At 42.1% G+C, this 19,996-nt stretch overlaps 3 protein-coding genes across 4 annotated transcripts; all 3 read right to left on the bottom strand.

Moving 5' to 3' along the window:
- Positions 1-2,780: 2,780 nt before the first annotated feature.
- LOC131885064 (uncharacterized) lies at positions 2,781-5,030 on the bottom strand. Its single transcript, XM_059232988.1, has 2 exons — positions 4,071-5,030; positions 2,781-4,004 (listed from the first exon to the last, which is right to left on the bottom strand). Exons 1-2 carry the CDS (start codon positions 4,941-4,943, stop codon positions 3,021-3,023), a joined length of 1,857 nt encoding a protein of 618 aa, XP_059088971.1. The 5' UTR covers positions 4,944-5,030; the 3' UTR covers positions 2,781-3,020.
- Positions 5,031-8,023: 2,993 nt separating this feature from the next.
- LOC131884785 (protein obstructor-E-like) lies at positions 8,024-8,806 on the bottom strand. The gene has a single exon (XM_059232667.1). The coding sequence runs from the start codon at positions 8,804-8,806 to the stop codon at positions 8,024-8,026; it is 783 nt and encodes a 260-aa protein (XP_059088650.1).
- Positions 8,807-11,251: 2,445 nt separating this feature from the next.
- LOC131885602 (electroneutral sodium bicarbonate exchanger 1-like) lies at positions 11,252-18,971 on the bottom strand. Of its 2 annotated transcripts, XM_059233694.1 has the most exons (13): positions 18,051-18,963; positions 17,857-17,945; positions 16,333-16,476; positions 16,092-16,245; positions 15,377-15,800; positions 15,095-15,280; positions 14,634-14,989; positions 13,994-14,257; positions 13,159-13,918; positions 12,814-12,992; positions 12,283-12,733; positions 11,997-12,211; positions 11,252-11,555 (listed from the first exon to the last, which is right to left on the bottom strand). In XM_059233694.1, exons 1-13 carry the CDS (start codon positions 18,098-18,100, stop codon positions 11,375-11,377), a joined length of 3,453 nt encoding a protein of 1,150 aa, XP_059089677.1. In that variant the 5' UTR covers positions 18,101-18,963; the 3' UTR covers positions 11,252-11,374. The 2 variants fall into 2 exon arrangements, with proteins under 2 accessions (XP_059089677.1, XP_059089676.1); XM_059233693.1 differs by having other exon boundaries at positions 15,095-15,800; positions 18,051-18,971.
- Positions 18,972-19,996: the final 1,025 nt, after the last annotated feature.

The following is a 19,996-nucleotide window of genomic DNA, read 5'->3' as shown; positions in this document are numbered from 1 at the left end:
CAAGAGTCACATTTTTACGAAATGTGTTATCGAATATTCATGATGAAGTTGGTCTGAAACTTTGACAGGCCCTCTCCGTCTTAAAAGAGATGTTTTGGACAAAAAAGTGGCATCCAATAAATTTGTTGTCAGGGACCTCCAGAGCACTAAACAGAAAAAGAACCGTCGAATACAATGCGTTACCCAAGCTATAGCACTGAATTTTGTTTTTATGCAAGTCACACCTACAACTGCCAATAAAAAAATGAAGAAAAAGTGAAGTACTTTAAATTCAAAATGTCTACAAGTTGAGCTAAAAGCTGCTTTTGTCTCAGAGCAACATTTTAAAAGTCAAAACTTTCCCGTCCAAGTCAAAGTTTGAAGCCGAGTCAAAGAAGAGCCGTTGAGCCCTTCGTTTGAAAATTCCATTTGAAAATGATTCCTGGATATTTGGACGCAAGCACATTTTGGATCCGTCTGAGGTGTATTTTACCACGGCTCCCCACGCCGATTCCATGGCCTGTTCATTTCACATTTCTTGGACATGGCTGTCTTTTTCAGTAGTTAACACTTCACAAGGTGCACCTCAATACAATTATTCGATTCGTCAAGATTAAATACACTTTCTTTCAGCCTTGGCCCTCGCTAAAGGTCAAAAGGACAGAATATGAGTTGTCATTTTCACGGTTAGATTGTGTTGGGTTCAAGCAAAAAAGGCTTCATCGAGGTCTCAATTCTTTTGCACTATTGTATGCGCGGGTTTCAGATAGAAAACTGCAAAACTTGTTTCAAGTCATAGTTGTTGGTGTTGCTTAGAATAACAGTGTAATATGTTCAACAAAAGTTAAGATACTAAATGCTTTGAAAAAAATGGTATTTTTTTATCTCGTTGATCTCTTGATTGAGTGTAAAAATGCTTTTGGCTCTCCTGTGGAGCTTGTGGTCATTGATAATCTCAAAGCAAGTCTTCGGGCAAACTTACTTCAATCTAGGATTATTAGACACGGTGGTTAAAATGCCTTATCAAGTTTCGGTCAAGATGCTCAAACACATCTTGCAAAATAAAATGAAACACTTAAACCATCGCCGTCATCCTGTGATAAGTTAATTGATCTTGATTAGAAATCGGTGAGATATGCAAGATTAATTAACAAACTATGCACATAAGATATGCAGAAATCTATAGATATGCTGAATAAGATATTAAAAAATGGACAAACGCTGAATTGAAAACATATAACTATGCTAAACTGCATTTCAAGGAGGTTTTTTGCATATTTCGTCTTTTTATATTTTCTATATAACCATTTTGCTATTAGTAGTTATTGGTAGCTGGAGATGGAGAAAATATGCAATATTTTTTCAAGATCTGGACCTTCAAATAGCTTGGAAATATGAAATATGCACTAAGATGCCAAAAATGTCAATCTCAAAAAGAAGTTTTTTAAGATGCAAATTTTGGATATTTTTATAATATCTTATCAGAATTGGATTATGACAAGTAATTGTATTTCCGGCAAAAAGGTATGCCGAGGATCTACTAATTTTATAGAGCGTTAGTTAGAAGCCAAAAATATTAGCAGGCAAGCATCACGGTGCCATTTACAACCTCATTTAGAAAAATAGGTTGTGTGAGTTAGTCCCTAAAGCTCATCCAAAATTTTGAGTTTGATATGGTTTTGACACTGGATTATTTTCCCTGCCGTAATATCAAAACATATTTTGTGCCAATCAACCCCCAAAAACAAATGACGGATTTTGTAAAAACTCATGATTTCTCGACTGCAGTGCGAAAATCCTCTGAAAAAGATGCAATCTAGCCACAACTTCATTAAATATGTAGAACATATGCTGTAATATCTTTTCTTCATCTCCAGTCCTGACACTGGAAGAAACTCAGCCATATCAAGTCGAGAAAATTTCACTCTCCTTACAATAGATATTTGTTCACCTCCCAAGATGGGGGTTTTATGGTCATAATTTGGGGCAGTGAGTTCGCTTTCTTGGCGACTCCAGAGAGAAGACACATGAAACATAGTGACTCTAAAATCCAGTTTGCGTTAGCTTAATTACTTTTAAAAATCATATTGCGCACTTTACTTCAATTACTTGATTCGGAAGAAAGTGTAATTTTCCTACCCAGTTAAATGAACGCATATAATACTTGAGTCACCAATCACGCGCTCTCAGGAATGATTTAGAATGGGAAAACAAAATTAGATGAGATCTTATTTTGCCTTCTTAAATTATGTTTGAAAAAGCACGTTTCATGTTGTAAGTATAACGTGACAACTGTTTTCCAGAAGAGACCTTGGCTAATTCTAGTTTAAGGAAGGAATGAGAAATTTTAGCTCTTCTCTTTACGTCCATATTGGCGTTATAAAACATGCAGAGATGTGATTGTATGGAATTTCTCTCGAAACTAGATAAGATATTTTAACCACCGTGTTATTTTTTCGATGGCATTTGACAGTGCCAGTCTGGAAATTTGGTATCTGGCACCTCCCAGAAGAATCCTTTTCATTTATTTCGAAAGTACGTATTATGTACTACATGTACCTTGAAATGCTTCGTCACGCCTCTAACTTTTTAAACAACTTTGAAAAGGTCAAAAAGTATGTTTGTTGAGCTCACTTTCATGAACGTGTACTTAATCCATTATGGGTTTCGTCCAACTCATTTTAATTAACTCGGTTTTTGTCCGAACCCTAAAATATGTGATTGAATGCTTCACTTAAATGAGATTGAAGGTAAACTTTAATGCTTGGATTGCACATTTATTCGACGATAAAATTTAGCTTTCCATAGGTTACAGCAGTTTTTGCGGTGTACTTACATATTTTTGTTGAGCAAAATGGGTCCATGTAAAATACGTGATATGTAAAATGTCGAAACAACTAGAGACATCATATTTTAGGTACATTCAAAGTTTCTGACAAATAGATAACGTTTGCCTATGACAAATATTGAAGTTGGTAGGTAGGAGGTTTCTGATATGGGTCTAGTTATTTAATACAGCAAAACACACTCATACTATCCCCCTAAACCATATCTCTCAAATGGTTAAGCGAAAAGTTTCCATTGTTCCCAGATGCGCATCCCATTTCCGCTGGGCTTAATCGAAGCAAATCACGACAAATAGGTAAAGTGGAATGGTTGAACCTGAGCTCATGGTCGATCACATTAGCTTGATCCCCGGCCATAACCGCAATCGTGTCCACCGACGAGCATTGGGAAGATCTGGAACTGCCCTCCGAACTCCCCGACTCCAAGCCATTTCGTCGCGAGTTCGGCAATTTATGGCCAGTTCCAGCCAAAGTGGTCACATTGGTCGAGGTCGTATCTCGGCTTTCAGATTTACTCAAAAAAGCGGCCATTGGAATAATGACCTCATTGTTCTCCGAGTCCACGAGTGGTGGCAGGGGTGGCTGTTCCTCCATGGAGGGTGAGACCTGCTCCTTGAACCAGGCGTAGTGGGTTCGGAGCTCGTTCTGAAAGTCTCGACTCGTCAAGCAATACAAGATGGAACACAAGCTCGAGTTCAGGGTCAGCAGGAGGTTGGACACACTCTGCAGGATCAGGACCCACAACGGGGATGGGTTGCAGTGGTTGCGAACGCCCTCCTGGTATTCCTGCACGGAGAGGCACTCATGAATCCCGAGGACAAAGCGAACACTGTGACACACGATGAACATGAACGTGATGGCGAACAGAACGTACGACTTGCGGGCCTCTTCGGCCTTGAGTTGCACGGAGCGCGAGTTTTGCGACTGAAGTGGCCGATTAGTGAGCCGACGTCTGCGCCGCAAAACGCTGATGATGCGCCAGTTGTAGAAGACCAGGAGGCCGAACGGAAGGATCATGGTGAGGACAAAGTTGGCCAGGCTCTTGTAGAGAAGCACGTAGTGCTGGTTGAAGCGTAATTTGGAAGGGGTGAGCTCGTGGATGGTGACATTGGTGAATTTGGGCTCGGGTGGGAACAACGATTCCAGCCACATCGCAGTCATGGAAAAATTCTGGTCCATCTGTGTAAAAGATGAGCATTAAGGGTCAGTTTGTTATTGGTATGTTATATGATACTGAAGATTTACCTCAACATGATGGATATTGGCTTGGATGTTCTCTTCTTCAAATTGAGATCCCAGGTGGAACTCGGTGTGTAATTGGGCTGCCTCGTGTTCCTGGAGCTGGACCACCTTGGTCTCCAGGCTGGCCTCGAAGAATATGGGAACAATGAAAAGTGTCGAGAATAGAACCACAGGCAAACTCAAGAAGAGCGCCCTTCGCCATGGATTGAGGCCGGAATTCTCGTTGTGATATTTAACTGGACATCTCACGGCCATGTAACGTTCTCGGGCCATGACGGTGGCCATGTAAATCGAGTAGTACAAAATGGCGTTCTTGGCGGGATAGATGATGAAAGCAAAGATCCCATTGGATGTCTTGGAATTGAAATGGAGGTTCTGTCGAAAGGTCTCGTAGCACGTGGCCAGAATAAAAAGCGTTTCCATCACCAGCAAAATGGTCAGAAGGCAATTGAAAACGCTCTTCATGCGCCTAGAGAACAAGATGGGCAAAGCCATGATGTTGATGAACACGCCAAAGGCTCCAATGGCCAATTGGAACACGCCATCCAACCACCAAGAAATGTCCACATATCGTATGAGCTGCTCAAAGGTGGCACTACCATTTCCACAATGGAAGCTCTCTTCCAACGAGTCCAAAAGGTCGGGGAAAGTGGTCTCGTTGAAATGGAGGAATGGAAACAGAAAATCCTCCATATAAGTCCGATTGGTATGGAAGGACTGACCGGAACTGCTCATTGGGAAACTGCTTAAATCACTCAGGTCTCCCGACCATTGGCTCATGTTCCTCCAAAAGGGCTGACTTCGATTGGAATAGTGGTGGGTGACCAACGAGAGCAAGACTTCCAGATTGGTCAGACCTGGCTTCTCAATGGCCATGATTATTCGTTGAAAGAGATGGCTCACTCATAATGATGAACTTATAACTTATAGATTAAATCATAAAGTAGAAAGGGACCTGCTCGACTTAGTTTCTGGAGATGTGGACCTTGACTGAGATCCTAGATGCGAACGAGGATGCTTTCTCCCTCTCTCTCTCTCGAGAGAGAGAGGGAGTCTCGCCGTTGGATGGTGGTCGAAACCAGTTGCGTGCCAAAACTTCAACGGCGAGAGAGCAGGAAGCTCTCCCTCTCAAAAGTACGGTTACCGTTGGTTTCCAGTGTGTCTTCTCGCCATTGTGCGGCACATTGAAACAACGTCTTTGGGCGTCTCGACAGTCACTCATCGGTTATGTTATCTCTTTGTTCCACATTTGAAACTTGACCCCAAGTAGTTCCACAATCTAAAACATTGGGGGATTAGCTTATTTACTTTCTGAGAAGCAATGATATGCGTTTATAAATGAAGACGGGATGAGGGCTTCGAGCTGGTTTACTTCCATGTAAATACTCACGAATGTACTCAATGTCTAGGGAATGTTTGTTCCTGATCCATCAAGATGTCAACTCGAGGACGGTCTAGATCCTTATCCGTTGATATTCTGACTTCGTTTCGCTTTTTGAAATAAGATGGCATGTTTTGGGGACTAGATTTTCTCGTGATTTGTATTTTAACGAAGACCGTCAAGGAACCTTGCAAATTTTCACTCTACGGTGGTTGAAGATGGGAACCAAAATTTCACCACAAAGTGTACCACGGAGGGGAGCTTTCCACTCTCTTGGAAGAAGCCACTCAAGCATGAGTTTCAACAACTACATTGTTCTGGCCTGTTGTAGGACAATGCAATATACTAGTGGAACAAATCTATACATGTTTTTGAGAATTCAAGACCTTGACGGATGTGGATTAGGATCAATAAGGAATCAAAAGGATGTGGAATCTACAAAATTTACTTTCAATCTTGAACATGTGCTCTTAAGGTTACACATTGATTTTGTATCTAAAGCTGGTCCGGTCTAAATTCTGGAAAAATACTGTATTGTACATATGTTCAATGGCAAATCGAAGGTCGAATCAAAACAATTTGAGAATCTGGAGAGCTGCCAATAATTACTTCAGTAGCTTAAGAGGACATCAGTTAAGTTCCTTTGACCATTTTTTGCCCAGGTATCTACATGTAGTTAACTTTTTTTGTGTGTGGGGGGTGGGGGGGGGGAACTACCTTACCGCTACCGGGAATGGGATTCCCAGCATTTTAATGGTTTACTTCCGGCACCGGGGTTCGAACCCATAACATCGAGAGCGAAGATTCTTGCCTTGTTCACGCTGCCTTTAGACCGCTCAGTTACACGTGATGTGAATAATCCCGTTGAAATATTTGTCAATGAAGAATTTGGATGGTCACGGACCGTCGACCTTGAGTCTCAATTTCCCAATAAAGGTGGCCACGTTTTTCGATATTTTGTTATTAAGAAAACTTCAATGTCAAGAGTTCTCAACATCCTTGTTACGCGTGCATATCCAAGGATCACCTAGCATCCTTTAGGTCGTCCAGGGTAAGGACTGACCTTTCGTGTTTGAAAGCTAGCTTATGCCTAGATTCAAAAAATAACAATCAATACTTCGAGGAAACAAGGGATGGCAAAGCTTCAAGCCTAACTATGAACAAATTTGGAGTCTTCTTATATTCATAAAGATAAGGAAAAAAATGAGAAATTGATTATTCAATGTTTCCCTAGATTAACCGAGCTAAGAATATTCCTTGGTCCGTCACCTCAGACATTTTAATGGCGGAGACAAAGAAATTAATGCCGATAACAATTACAGGCTTATATCATTTGAGAGCGTTACCAGTTCGCTTTTAGTCAATAAAGTATTTAAGGAATGACATGCGCAATCTAAGGAATGAATGGCGAATGGATGGAAAACGAAAACTGTTCGTAGAGCAATTCCTGAGAGCAAGCCTGCAATAGATCGTTCCACATTGATTTACAAAGGGTGTAGACAGTCTAGAGGCAAACGTGCCTAATGTCTTAAATTTGATAAGTGCTCAATGGACGTATCATAGTTTTTTTTTTCTTAATCAATCAATGGTTTAAAAGTTTCTCGTGGAATATGCCACGGGGGAAAATTGAGCCAAGGACACACCCCTCTATCAGCTTACGTTCATGTTTTAAGGCGTTCCTTCAGAAATCTAGGATGGATTTTGAGCCAACTGGCACAGGAAAGCCCCCTTATAAGTTTGAGGACACACCTATCAGCTTACGTTCATGTTTTAAGGCGTTCCTTCAGCAATCTAGGATGGATTTTGAGCCAACTGGCACAGGAAAGCCCCCTTATAAGTTTGAGTTAAAAAACAACAGGGAAACAATCATCAAATCGACACTGCTGATGCCGAAATATCGTAAATTTGGAAATGATTTGTAAGATTATAGGTAAGGCTCAATGTGCGTATTGAGAGCACCTTCAAGCCCTCGAGAATCCATACTAGTTCGAACAATGAAGTCCACTTCTCTTCTTTCTCAGGCTCCTTTATTGTTTAACTTGCTTCCCTCTAATATTGGTAGGGAATACGTAGGCCTTGTTGATCCGGTAGCATCTTTCAAGTCAGACTTGGACCAATTTTTAGATAGCATTCCAGATCAACCCTACATTCAAGGACTAGCTCGGTAGACCAACTATCATATAAAGATTGAAAGGTAATAAATAGACGAATTATAACCTTTGATTTTAATAGTACAGGGGATTGCATTCCCTGTAGAGTTTAGAAAGGCCTCTGAAAAACCAAACTCAAAGAAAAAAAAATAATGAATGGATTCCTTGATGTATCACCTAAACACACAAATACTTCTTCGTATTACCATTAAGTGGTTTTCTAGCTCGAATACCGTACAACAGTAAATCCCACTCCATTTGTCGTGACTCAATTTCTGCCGTGTTCCACGAGACAAGAAGGGATCAATCTGAGCTTGAGTGCTCCTGATCCATTTATCGTTGAATAAATAAGTTATCACCCTCGCTTTAACATACAACATGCTAGCCTTTATTTGTCAACTGTCTCATATAAGTTAAATGAACTCTCAAAAACCATCCAATTGGACGCATCCCAAAACATTGGAATCAAACTCCGTTCCAGGACCACAAGATTGCAACCGAGGCCGGTTATTTACACATGAAATATATAACTCAGGTTGATTCTCAATGGCAAAACGAGGGAACGGATAGTACCGTTGGTTCAGTTTGGACAGTTTATCTTGAGGTGGACATCGGAATCCGCCCAAAAGCGCCTCCGAGTCACACCCACCGTCCTCTTCTTGGACCTGATCCGGCCAATTGCAAGAGTGAATCGACTCATCGAACACCAGACCGGTCTCACAAGGGGTCTTAACGTACTGTCCTGAAGCGCATTTATTATAGAATGGCTTGCATTTATCGGTCCTGAAGATGCCGAAGCGATAAGGACAACCCAACGAGGCGATAGGCGTGTCATCCAAATATCGCTCTCCACAAGTCACAGCCCAATTGAAGTTGCAATGGTTATGAACCGATCCAAGTTGAGCGGTCCGTTCATCGAAAAGAAGCCCATTCTCACATTCCTCGTGAGTAAGTGTTCCATTGGCACATTTAAAGAACCGGTGGCAGTTCTCAGGGTCTTCATAGAGCTGAAGGCCTTCAGACTCGGGACAACCACTGGATTGAGACTGAGATCCGACCACCTGTTCGGGTGGAGGCCGTTGATCAATGGCTCTGGCCTTTGAGATTGGCCTTCGAACGCGGATGACTTTTCTTCGGCGTTGTGTCTGAGATTGACTCGAGACAACGAGACAAACGAGCAGAAGGCAACATGAAACCTTTAGATTCATCTTTGCACTTCTATCTTGATTTTGGGACTGATCTTGAGAATTTTCAAGCCATCCTTTGTCGTCGATCTTTTTGAGACTAGATTTTGGTCGTTCGTGACTAAAGCTGAAACATGGTGTACCATAGCTTAAGGAGCTGGACGGGCTTAGTCAGTAAGGCATTTGAACCGGTTACTTCGGAAGTCTTGACCAGAGTTTTGGCTTTGTCTCAGTTGGCAACATTTCAAGGAATAGTTGGCAGTTGGTTGTGGTTCACTCACGACCGCCACAAACACCGTTGCATCTGTGAGAGCTTCAAGGTCATCATCATCATCATCGTCCATTTTGTTCGGTCGTTCTTCTCTTGAAATCAGAGATAACCTAGGACACTCTCTGATCTATTGGAAGCGGTTCAATGAATGCTGGTTCCGTTAGTGACGTGATGAAGAATGCAGGTCTAATATTGCTTGGCTATGATTGACTAGCTATAATGAAAATGAGCATTCCCTTCAGATGAAGTACAAAAATGTGTTTTTGTGTGATGGTTTTGGTTTGGACAGACAAGATGAAGAATGTCTCGCTCACCGTATAAAATTGAAACACATTCTTGCCGTACACTTGCTCACGAACTTCTAGAAATATGGACTGTGAACGAGCTTCCCGCTAAATCGGCCTGCTCTTCGTCATAGCCACTCTGAGCCTCTTTTCGAATTAAAGTAATAAAATGAGAAACGTAGAGCTCTTCAATCAAAGGCAGGCCATTTTTATATGATTTACTTGTCAAGTGGTTCGTTTCAAAGTTATATTGTCAAAAGCTTATGTAGTTGAATAAGGTCAGGCCAAGAATTTGAACTTTATGTAGTGTTTACAATAAAACGTTGGACAAATCTCTTGAGTTTCCTAAGCATAGTTTTGGGCACAAACTTGGCCAAGTTTGTCTATTCAACAAGCTCTCACTTGGAATAAAGTAAACACCTCAGGACATAAGAAATACTTGCTTCTGTTCACAGTCCACATCTCTAGAAGTCCGTAACTAGCTTCATAGAGAAAGGGCCACTTGCAATTATCCAAATGTTGAGCACATTGAACAATTCTGTTCTGGTCTTTATTTGATTTTTCTCGAGCGATTTTAACTCCTACAAAGAATGTCATCTCCAGTAATTTTGAAATGAATGACTATTTGTGGTGATTTTGTTCCCAGTCAGATTTGAATGATATTTGCACTAGCCCTTGAATATATGGTTGATCTGCAATGCTATCTAAAAAATTGTCCAAGTCTGACTTGGAAGATGCTACCGGATCAACAAGGCCTACGTATTCCCTACCAATATTAGAGGGAAGCAAATTAAACAATGAAGGAGCCCGAGCAGAATTATTTTTCCATCAGATATTTTTGGCCGTAAATTTAATCTATTTGCGTTCTGGAAAATTTAGCAAGGATGGACAAACCTGATCAATTCCTTTGCACAAGTAAAGTAGTACTCAGAACACTCTCTCCCAACAAATAAGGAAAAGAAGAAATACTCGACATTGATGCTTGACATTGACAGTAATTTGAAACTTTTGACTTTAAATATTTTAGCACTGTTAAGCCTACTATTAGATTTGATACGACTGAGCAAATCAACACAATCTGATCCTTTTTTTTCGTTGAAGAATCGTCTTGCTAAGATGTAGGTTTTAGCATTTTTTATGGGCAAACTTGTTATTTGAAAGAGTAACGAAAACTAAAATGCCTGCTTCTACTTTAGTGCTTTAGTTTGGACACCAGTGAGCATATATATATATCAATTATGTCAACAGAATAGAATACATTTTTTTGTCCCAACAAGTGAAAAAATCTTGAAGAATGCATTACTCGGTCATCAAAGAAAAGCGAGGCAAAAAGAAACAAGAAAAACGAGAGTGGGAGACGACATGAGGTTTTATCGTTTTCTTAATTGATACTGTTGAATAGCCAAACCTCACACTTCTTAACTTTACAGGCCTTTTCATTTGCAGCCAGGACCATGGCTTTTGTTAGTTTCAAATTTCTATCGTAAATTTGGCAAGCATTATGAATTGCGCTTCATTGTTAGGCAATGAACAAAAGACGACCATTTTTCCAAGATTTATAAAAAAAGAAAGCGATCACAACAGGCTGGAACTTGCCATAATGAAGAGTTGATGAGATGGAGGAAAAGAGCCAAAAGTGATTCTTACTTTTAGTGTATTCTTGCGGCGATAAAATTGCTTTATCCTGGATCCCTAATGCTTTTTGCCTAGATTGGAATGGCTCAGTGATTTTTCTTCTAGCTATGTATTTCCACACCGAGTAATTCATCATGTAATTGATGTATTCATTAAAATCTGATGCGCCAAAGACAAAATTTGCAAATATTCGCAGCAGCCATCCATTTACAAATTGTCTAGTTACGTAAATGATGGCGTATGCTCAAAAAATTGATCTAAATCGGTACATCGAACGTCCACGCCAAAATGGTTCATTCTCATTATTACTGGCTTTATTTTTCGCTCATATAAATTGATCAGCTAATACTTGTACAAACTTGATTATATGCATGAGACCTCAAGGTTCAGATGGAACAGTCACTATTTCTTGCCAAATATGATTCCCTCGTCCTCCAAGTCCAAAGAGTTTGATTCCACGTCGTAATTCTTGTTTCGACTGAGGTCCTCCTCGCCTTCATCCTCCATAATATCGCGTTCCTCTTGACCTCGATGAATGTCGGTCTTTGATCGTTTTCGCCTAGGTTTCCTTCGCTTTCTCGCCCTAAAATGACGGATTATTAGCACTCTTTAACGTTTCCTTTTTTTTAATATTGTGTGCAGAGTTTGGTTTATTACTTTCAAAACTCTGAGTTCAAATATGATGAAAATTACGATAACATCAAAGATCTGATTGGGAGCATAGCGTGGGTGGATTTAGTATAAAACGTGGGTGGGAGAGCTGAACGATTTAACAAGGTTTTTGCCCTTTATTGCCAAGCGGAAAATATGGTCTTGCTTGGTGATGTGGCCTTTACGTCTTTCGCATGCATTCAGAGACCTTTGGCATTGAGATGAAGGAGGAAAAATAAATGTACAAAACTTCGCATTGATACGAAAGCAAAGCACCGCCTGTTTTTGTCCACATCCATATAGCAGTGATTAGATTCTTGAGTTGCCAGCTGATTTTCTCTAGTAAGGCCAAACATCTTTTTTTTTTCCTTACCCGTCGTGCTTTTTTAAATCAGTTTGACTGCCTTCCATTGAAAGCCAAAGGCTGCTCTTGTTCATCTCCTCGGTTATGTTGAACCCATGTTTAGGTCGAGTTCCGGTTCCTCCACTTTGAACTGTGTCCATTGGAATGGAGAGCACCTTCCCATTGGAGATGGGGACCTCCAACTTGCCGGAGGTGCTCAAACGAAGGCTAATCACGTCATTTTCCTAGGGAGATAAACCACAACCATGGGACGTTTTTTGGGGGGGAGGCGGTCAACAAGAAAAAGGATTTCTACCTTCACTTCCAGTTCCTCCTCGTCCATTTGTTTGGCACGCTTGAAGGACGGAAACACGTCATCCAGAATCCGCAATTCCTCCTCGTGGAACAACTTTTCCAAGCTCTTACGTACGCCCACCATGACAATTAGCATAATGGGAAATAGAATTGAGGTTTCTTGGATGTCCTTGACGACCCACAAAGCGGCTAGACAAAGGATCTGGATCAATGTGAACAAGTGAACCCGTTTCAGTGGGACTCGTCGGAGGTACGGTAAATCGGGTTGGAACTTCTTGGGCATGAAGAACAAGCTGATTCGATCCACAAGTTGGAGGCCATGGATCGAGGCTGTTCCCATGTAGAGGAAAACGCCAAAAAGGACAGGCATCGGGATGTATCCCAAAACGGGAGCCATAAAGATGGATAATCCGATCAGGAGAAAGGCCAAAACATGAGTGGCACGTTGTTCCCTGAAAATATAAACAAGGATTGCAGAGGCAGACTCTTTGGACCACTTTGGCTGACTTGGCACAGAGGTAATCTGAATTACCTGACCCCCAGAAATTGGGGCTTCTCGCCAGGAGCCGAGGACTCGGATTCTTTTTTTAAAGATTGGACGTGAATGATGGATGGCACCGTAGAAGCCTCGCACCATGGAAATCCAAACATAGAACACACAATGATCATTATGGCCACCACAAAGAGATCCAGATGGAAACCGCAGCCTTTCTGGAATTACGAAATCGAAAGGAAGCATCAAATGCATCAAATGCATCAAATGGCGTGGGAGAGAACTAGTGGAACATCCCATCCAATAATCCAGTCAGCAGGGATACAATCCGGAAGGCTTTTGTTCCCCAAAAATTGTATTTGAACTCATGAATGGAGAGATTACCTGCAGCAAATTTTCTTTGCGATTGACAATAACCACGGTGATTTGTTGGTCCATAAAGACTAAGATGGTGGCCAGGAGAGCTGGGAAAAAGGCCAGAATACAAGTCCACCAGGGATTTCCACCAAACGGGTCCACCAGCCAAGACCGCCCACTCAAGGTAGGTTTAAACGAGCTGGGTACGAACAATTTGGGCGTGTCCACATTCAGGTACATATCCACCAACGTCATCAGAAATAAGGCAATGATGACTGCAAAGTCCGAGACCAACGATCTAACAATCGTGGGAAAGTAATTGGCGTTCTTGAATTGCTTCAGAATGGTCGAGATCATGTAAGTGCCACAAAACAAGAGGATGCTCGTCATCAGTACATTAGGGACCACGTGGCAAGCCTCGTTCTCGTAAGAGTTTGAGATGTGCCCATCGATCTCGTAGAAGCAGTGGAACATTTTCGAGCTGGCGTTGCTCAAGGCACTGACCAAGGGTCCAGTTTCATCCTCTGGCGTGGTTTGATTGGGATCCCCGGTTCGAACGCAGATGCAATTATCTTCGTGGAGTGGATGAGTGGTTCCAATGGCCAGGATCTTTTCCACCGCGCTCTTGATGAAGATCACTCCGATCAGGGTTGCAAAGTTCTCTTCCGTAAAACGGGTGATGAAGCAAACCATGACCGAGGCATCCGTGGCTACCAAAAGTAAAAGAATCAACCCAACCCAAAAGCCAATCCAGAAGCGAAACGACAGGTAGGTCCACTCATAGTTTCTAGTGCGGGCAGAAAAACACACATCCTGATTAGGAACAGGTCCACCGCTGGAATAGGTCAGGGTCATTCATTACCGGCAAAGATCGTAGACGATGGTTTCGAAGACCAGAACTGGCCCAGTGGGTCCAAGGATGGACAGGGGCTGTCCAGAGAACAATCCATAAGCAACTCCCACAAACATGCCTCCCACCAAGGCCTCAATAACTGAAATGTTCTCTTCTGTGGCCTCGCCTAGTAATCCTCCAAAAGTGATGACAGGTGCCAAGACGCCAAAATAGATGAATATGAATGAGGCCACACATTGAATGGCAGCCGCATCTTTGAAGTCTGACAGGTACCTTAGGGAGAACAAGACAATATGTGTGGCCTTGAGAGATCGAGATAGTCGAGCATCCAATTTCATTTCCACGGAGAGTCTTGACCTTCAACCACTTAGAGTTAAACAAAGTGTAAAGGCGAAGAATGCTTTCCTTGCTTTCTACCCTGAAGACTTTCTCATGCCACTTTCTTCATGTGTCTGACCAAGTACACATCTTATCCATGTTCTTTTAACCGGAAATGAGCATGTTTCCTTGAAATTGGAGCCTTACACCTTTCTTAAAATTGGGCATTCCCATTCGTTCCCACTTTCTTTGATGCTTTCGAATGCGTACGAGGAACAAACGAAACAAGTTTTGGAACAAACGTTTCCCAACTGCAATCGTCTCCACTTACCATGGCAATTTTCTTTTGACATCGTTAATGAGTCCTCCAAAAAGTTTCTTGCTTCTGACAAGGCCGGACTTCTCGCGCTCTTTATAAATAATTTCCTGTTCCGTTTGGATGGTTTGCATCGGTCTCTTGGGGTGCTTCCGAGAATCTTGGGGTGGGACAAAATCTGGGGGCTCGATTCGGATCGAGGGATCCCATTCTCCTGGGGGCAGGACTGTGACGGAATCGAGGAATTCATCGATGCCCGCCAAGAGATCATCCGTGTTCCTGGCCTTGTACGCGACATCGTGGAACACCTCATCGCACATGATGGTAGCCACGGATCGACCGATTTCATGGTAGCTATTGACCGGGGCATTCTGGAACGCATCAAGAAAGTTCGGGGATTCGACATGCTCCTTGTTGGGCCGATTGGGATCTAAGTTATTTCCCGGAACACGAAGATCTCAACAAAATCCAATTACCGATGGTCCAAGAAGCAGGAAAACGAATCGAGTGGGTATTTCCACTTCAGTCAAATCGCCGATGTAAGTGGCCTCCGAGAGTCTTACGAAACACACGAGTGGCTTCTCCACTAGATTTGTCTCACCCACCAAGATACTGGAGGCTTCCGCGTCTTTAGGAATCTTCTTGATGAAGTGCGTATTCCCCTGAAAATTGGAACATGTGCCAAAATTGTACTCGTCGAGTTTGAAGGCCATGTTCACATGGTACATGCTGTACTGACTGCGTTGAGTTGTACAGACCTTGTGTAGAGCATCCGAGGATGGGGATCTCGCGAACGACGAATTACCCGCAGTCGATTCGTGGTGAAATCCGCTGTCGGTGAATCGTCTGCCAATGTCAGCCAGGGATCGGATGATTGGAATTAACGCGTCCTGTTTGGGCTCATTTTTCGATTTGTGCTTCTCGTGATGATGGCTGTGGGTCTTGAGAATGACCTCTCGAATGCCATTGCGTTGATCGTGATAGAGTGCCCCTTTGTTGATCCATTGGTCGAGAACTAGATCGGCTATGTCCTCCAAGGTCTTGGCATACATGTCCAACATGACTGTGCCAGAATTCAAATGACCTCTCAATTGGAACAACGAGTGAAGGCTCAGAGTGGCCACGTGGGGTTTCGACCAACGATTTCCACCATGTTCCACGTTCTCTTCAAACTTGACCCAACTAGTGGACCAAATATTGGGTTCTCGTGAATGGACTGGTCAATTGAATATTAGTTTTTCATGAACCACTTGAACAGGGACCAGCACTCTCAAGTCGTCACTTAAAAACTCTGATTTGGGTCAATGCATGACATTACTTTTGATCACTTCAGTCAATCGAGCTGAGATTTAAAATGTGCAATTGTAGCAACGTGATTTGTCTCATTTCAAGAAAAACATACAGCTTCTCGACTCTAGCATCTCTGTCCATATTCCAGTGGTTCACGTTTTTTTCTACCACTTTGTTTATTACCGTGCCGTTTCTTTCCAAGCCAAGTCTCCATCTTGGGTCAAGACCAGCTCCTCCATTTCTGCGAAAAGTGGGTGTGGCTCAAGACCCGTATCATTGCCGTAATTGTCCGTTCCCAAAAGGAACTGAACCCGCTCGGTAGGGGGAGTGCTGGTAGCTGTAAAGAGCCAATATAAAGCGGTTTCATTTGTTTTACATTTCTATAAATATAAAATTTAAAAAAATGAAAGTACTCAAAACTGACCTGTTCGCTTCAAAGCGGAAGATGAGACACTTTTGGAGAGGGAGGCTTTAGATTTGGATTTGTCCACCAGATTACTGGACGAACCCGATGCATTGACATTGGATTTGGCCAGATGCTTGGTTCGAATGTATGCCACATGGTGATCTGGAAGAGAAATTGCAATCCTATATCATAAATTTAGCGGCGACATCATTGCCATTCTGCAGTCCTTCAAAGTGACGAAATTTTTCATGGGATATGTGAGACTGCTTCCTTGATGATGCATGTACTCTAATGAGACTTGTGTCAACCATTAGGAGGTTGAATCAAAACGGTTAATGAATAGGTTTTGAGAGTGTCTAGCTCGAGGCTTATATTTCACAATACACCCCTAAAAGGGAAGGCTCACACTTTGATGACATGACATGAAAGAGGCTTGTCCACTGCTTGTACGTAAAGCAGCAACCGGAATTCTTAATGACCATTATTCCTTTTCAAACTCGTCCTTTCAAAAACCAGAGCAAACTAGCTGTTTTTTTAGTTATTGATGCCAGATCAAAGCGTGGCAAAAAACATTGGCAGGCCTCTTGGCTGATCTACATGTACCATGTATTGCCATGATTTCCTGATGATGATGTTGATATTGGAAGTTGAATGAAATCAAAAAGATGTCAGATCATCATAAACAGGTCTGGACAGGTTGGTTTTAGAAGGAAAAAATGACAATGATTATTCAGGCAGTCTGAAGAGTAACTGATGACTGATGCAATAAGAAGATCGATGATGGGTTTATTGTCTACTTCTTGGAAAATGCATCTATGAGTAAATTGTCAGACAATCTTTATTGATGTACCAACTAGCATGAAAGTGCCTGCCAAAATATCGGGTGGTATTTGTAAAGGATCTACGCCGTTTTTTCCTATCTCACTGAACGTTCATGAAATACAAAAAACAGCATTGGTTGTTGATGGCAAAGGAACTGTTATCCTTATTGACAACCGCTCTTTCTATTTATAAACCCCTTTTAAGAAAACCGACAATTCTATCGATTTAAGACTTCTAGTTTTGTCCAAAAAAAGTAGATTAAAATTTATCTAACTTTTGTCATAAACAAAATGACTTGATTTTTTAGTTGAAAGATTGATCATTGATCAGCCAGGAAAGAAAATGTTGCTTTCACACCTCAACATTTCTGTTCTCTATAGAACTCTAACTGTCATGAAACTCTTTCTTAACGTTAACAAATCAACAAACCTAGACTGGCAAGCTTAAACTGTTTTTAAGGTCTTAAGATCTGATTGCTCCTCACGCCATCTCTTGGCGGATTTTTCATCATGTTCGATGAAGAAAGATTTTTCAAACGGGCATCGAACCCAATGGTATACAAAGCATTTTTTGGTCCCAATGCAAGAGAACTTATAAACGCAAGCCAGGAGCATAACTTTGCTCAGGCTCAACATTTCCAATGGATCCAAGGTCATAGGTGGCACCTCTAAAACCACAAATCGTTTATCCCATCTATAGATGCAATGAACAAGAACTCACTTGATGCCTCTGAGGGTGTCAATTTGCTCGTTGTCAGAGCTTTGGCTGGATCCGCCGTGATTTGGCCCCCATTCTCCACATTCCAAGGCCTGAAACAAGTTGAGAGTGAATGTACTCCCAATGATTCCCTCAAGCACAGTATGTACTTCGTACACCATGTACACATACATACTCCAATCGATGGAAATTCTTACCGAAAGTCCGTCTCATCGGCCTCGTCCATGGTGGTCAAAATTGGTGACATATTTGCGCACTACCAATCGCAATAGAGTCTATTGGAGCTGACGATGAGAGGCGTCTCAATCTTGAACACAGTGATTCATGGAAATCTTTTCCTAGATTCCATCTGACATGGTCAGATATTGAAATGACTCTGGTCTGGTTATCAGGAGAAGATGGTGGATCGCCCGACGTCGCCGTCTTTGTCCGAGGCTTTTCGCTTCTCACGTCGTCTTCAACTACTACAGTACACTCCATAGGTATTTAGTAGAGGTGGCTTCAACTAGAATTTACCGGTAGGTCAGCCCCGCAAACTCACAATGAACTTGCCACTACCCAATTGTGGGCTCGCTTGAGTCGTATCCATCATCATCGCCACCAAGATTTTATTCGTGATCAAATAGGAAACACTCGAACAGCTTTCCACCCCTTGATGTGGACGAGTTTCAGCCAGTTCCAATGGAGTTTGACCGGCATTGGAGGATTCCGAGAACATAAGTTGGTATAATTTGGATTAGCTCCGGCGTCCATTCGATCCTGGATTGGCCAATTAAGGCCAATTGATCAGACAAGTTTTGGGAATTAGGCGGGTATTTGCTGGTGGAAAGTCGTATGTTCATTGACATTGTTGGTTTGGGTTGGGGTTTCTTTGGAGGTGACAAGAGGGTTAAGATTCACAGTGGTTGGGTTGGGTTGGTTGGTTGGTTGGTTGGATGGTTGGATGGTTAGCTATAGCTAGGTGGCTGGTTGGATGCCGATTTGTCCATTGGTTGGACAGGTCCAACGGGATTGGTTGACCCCAGGGTTGAAGGTAAAGTTATCTCGGGGGGGCCATCTTCTTTAGAACTTCCACGTGAAGAGAGAATTCTCAGGATTTGCCAACCAATAAGAATTACCCAGATCCACGATTTCATCGTTGAAAACACCATAAACAGATACGCCACCTTTAGACCACCAGAATCTAGTCTGAACATGGATATTTTGGGGTCAAAACGAAGCCTTGGGGTAGAAACGCTTAACATCCTGCATGCTTCTGGTTTACTATTCGGGCCTCGGAATGCACCAATTATTGAGCAGTCAGTTAAAGCAATGGTGGGTTTGAAAGTGGCCGTACATTTCAATGTTATGCTTCGTTCATGTCTTGTCATGAGGGCAACGCATGATCAGATGGAGTCTGAAGTGAGAAGGTGCCGGGAATAGTTCATTTCCAGGATGGCAAAAACGGCACGCGTTCTTGGACAAACTGTGCCATGTACAAACACACACACACACAACCATCACATAACCGGAATCTCCTTGGTCGATTTTCATGTTACCATAACGTGACTATTTTAGATGTAACATGGCCGTGACAATTTGCAAGAATGTAAGACAATCTGTGTTTACTTGAAGATCGAGTTCGCTTTTTATAACACATGCTTCCAGGGCAGGGGAGAAAGTAGAAACTGGTCGTGGGATCTTAAATGGAGTTATTGGTGCTTCTATAATGGGTAGAGTCAGTGAAATCTAGAATGGATCCCCCAAATCACCTGCCGATGAGACCAAATCATTAACAAAGTTGTAAAGACAAAGTAGTCATATGTAAAAATATAATTGAAAATCTGATGAAACCGATTGGGGCAATATCTACTATGAATGAAATATCGGTGCATTCTATATAAACGAGCTTCCCCATAACTTGAAATGCAAATTGAAAGAGAATAGTTTTCTGGTTCAAAAGTTCCAGGAGGAGAAATGGTCCTAAACTTATCTTTTTTGCAACTGGGGTTCGTTTGATTGTTTGTTTATTTGTTTGTCAGGGGACAGCTCTCTCGCTTGGCGTGCCATCTGATGAGGGGTGTCCCAATTAAGGGCTATTTCCGCCTCGGTGTCACAGCCAAACGTGCCAAATTAATCATTACCTCATTCTCGGGAAGGATCG

This window comes from Tigriopus californicus, chromosome 8 (assembly GCF_007210705.1).
Source record: "Tigriopus californicus strain San Diego chromosome 8, Tcal_SD_v2.1, whole genome shotgun sequence".
NCBI lineage: Eukaryota > Metazoa > Arthropoda > Copepoda > Harpacticoida > Harpacticidae > Tigriopus > Tigriopus californicus.
The sequence above is the reverse complement of the archived record's forward strand: the minus strand, read 5'-3'. Positions and strand labels throughout refer to the sequence as shown.

Bases quoted from the DNA above. Each gene is read 5' to 3' on its own strand.
- LOC131885064 (XM_059232988.1), bottom strand. From the start codon at position 4,943: ATGGCCATTGAGAAGCCAGGTCTGACCAATCTGGAAGTCTTGCTCTCG. The intron at 4,005-4,070 runs GTAAATCTTCAG...TCTTTTACACAG, and splicing joins CCAATATCCATCATGTTGAG to ATGGACCAGAATTTTTCCAT.
- LOC131884785 (XM_059232667.1), bottom strand. From the start codon at position 8,806: ATGAATCTAAAGGTTTCATGTTGCCTTCTGCTCGTTTGTCTCGTTGTC.
- LOC131885602 (XM_059233693.1), bottom strand. From the start codon at position 18,100: ATGTCACCAATTTTGACCACCATGGACGAGGCCGATGAGACGGACTTT. The intron at 17,946-18,050 runs GTAAGAATTTCC...AACTTGTTTCAG, and splicing joins GCCGATGAGACGGACTTTCG to GCCTTGGAATGTGGAGAATG. The intron at 12,993-13,158 runs GTAATCTCTCCA...TCGTAATTCCAG, and splicing joins GCAAAGAAAATTTGCTGCAG to AAAGGCTGCGGTTTCCATCT.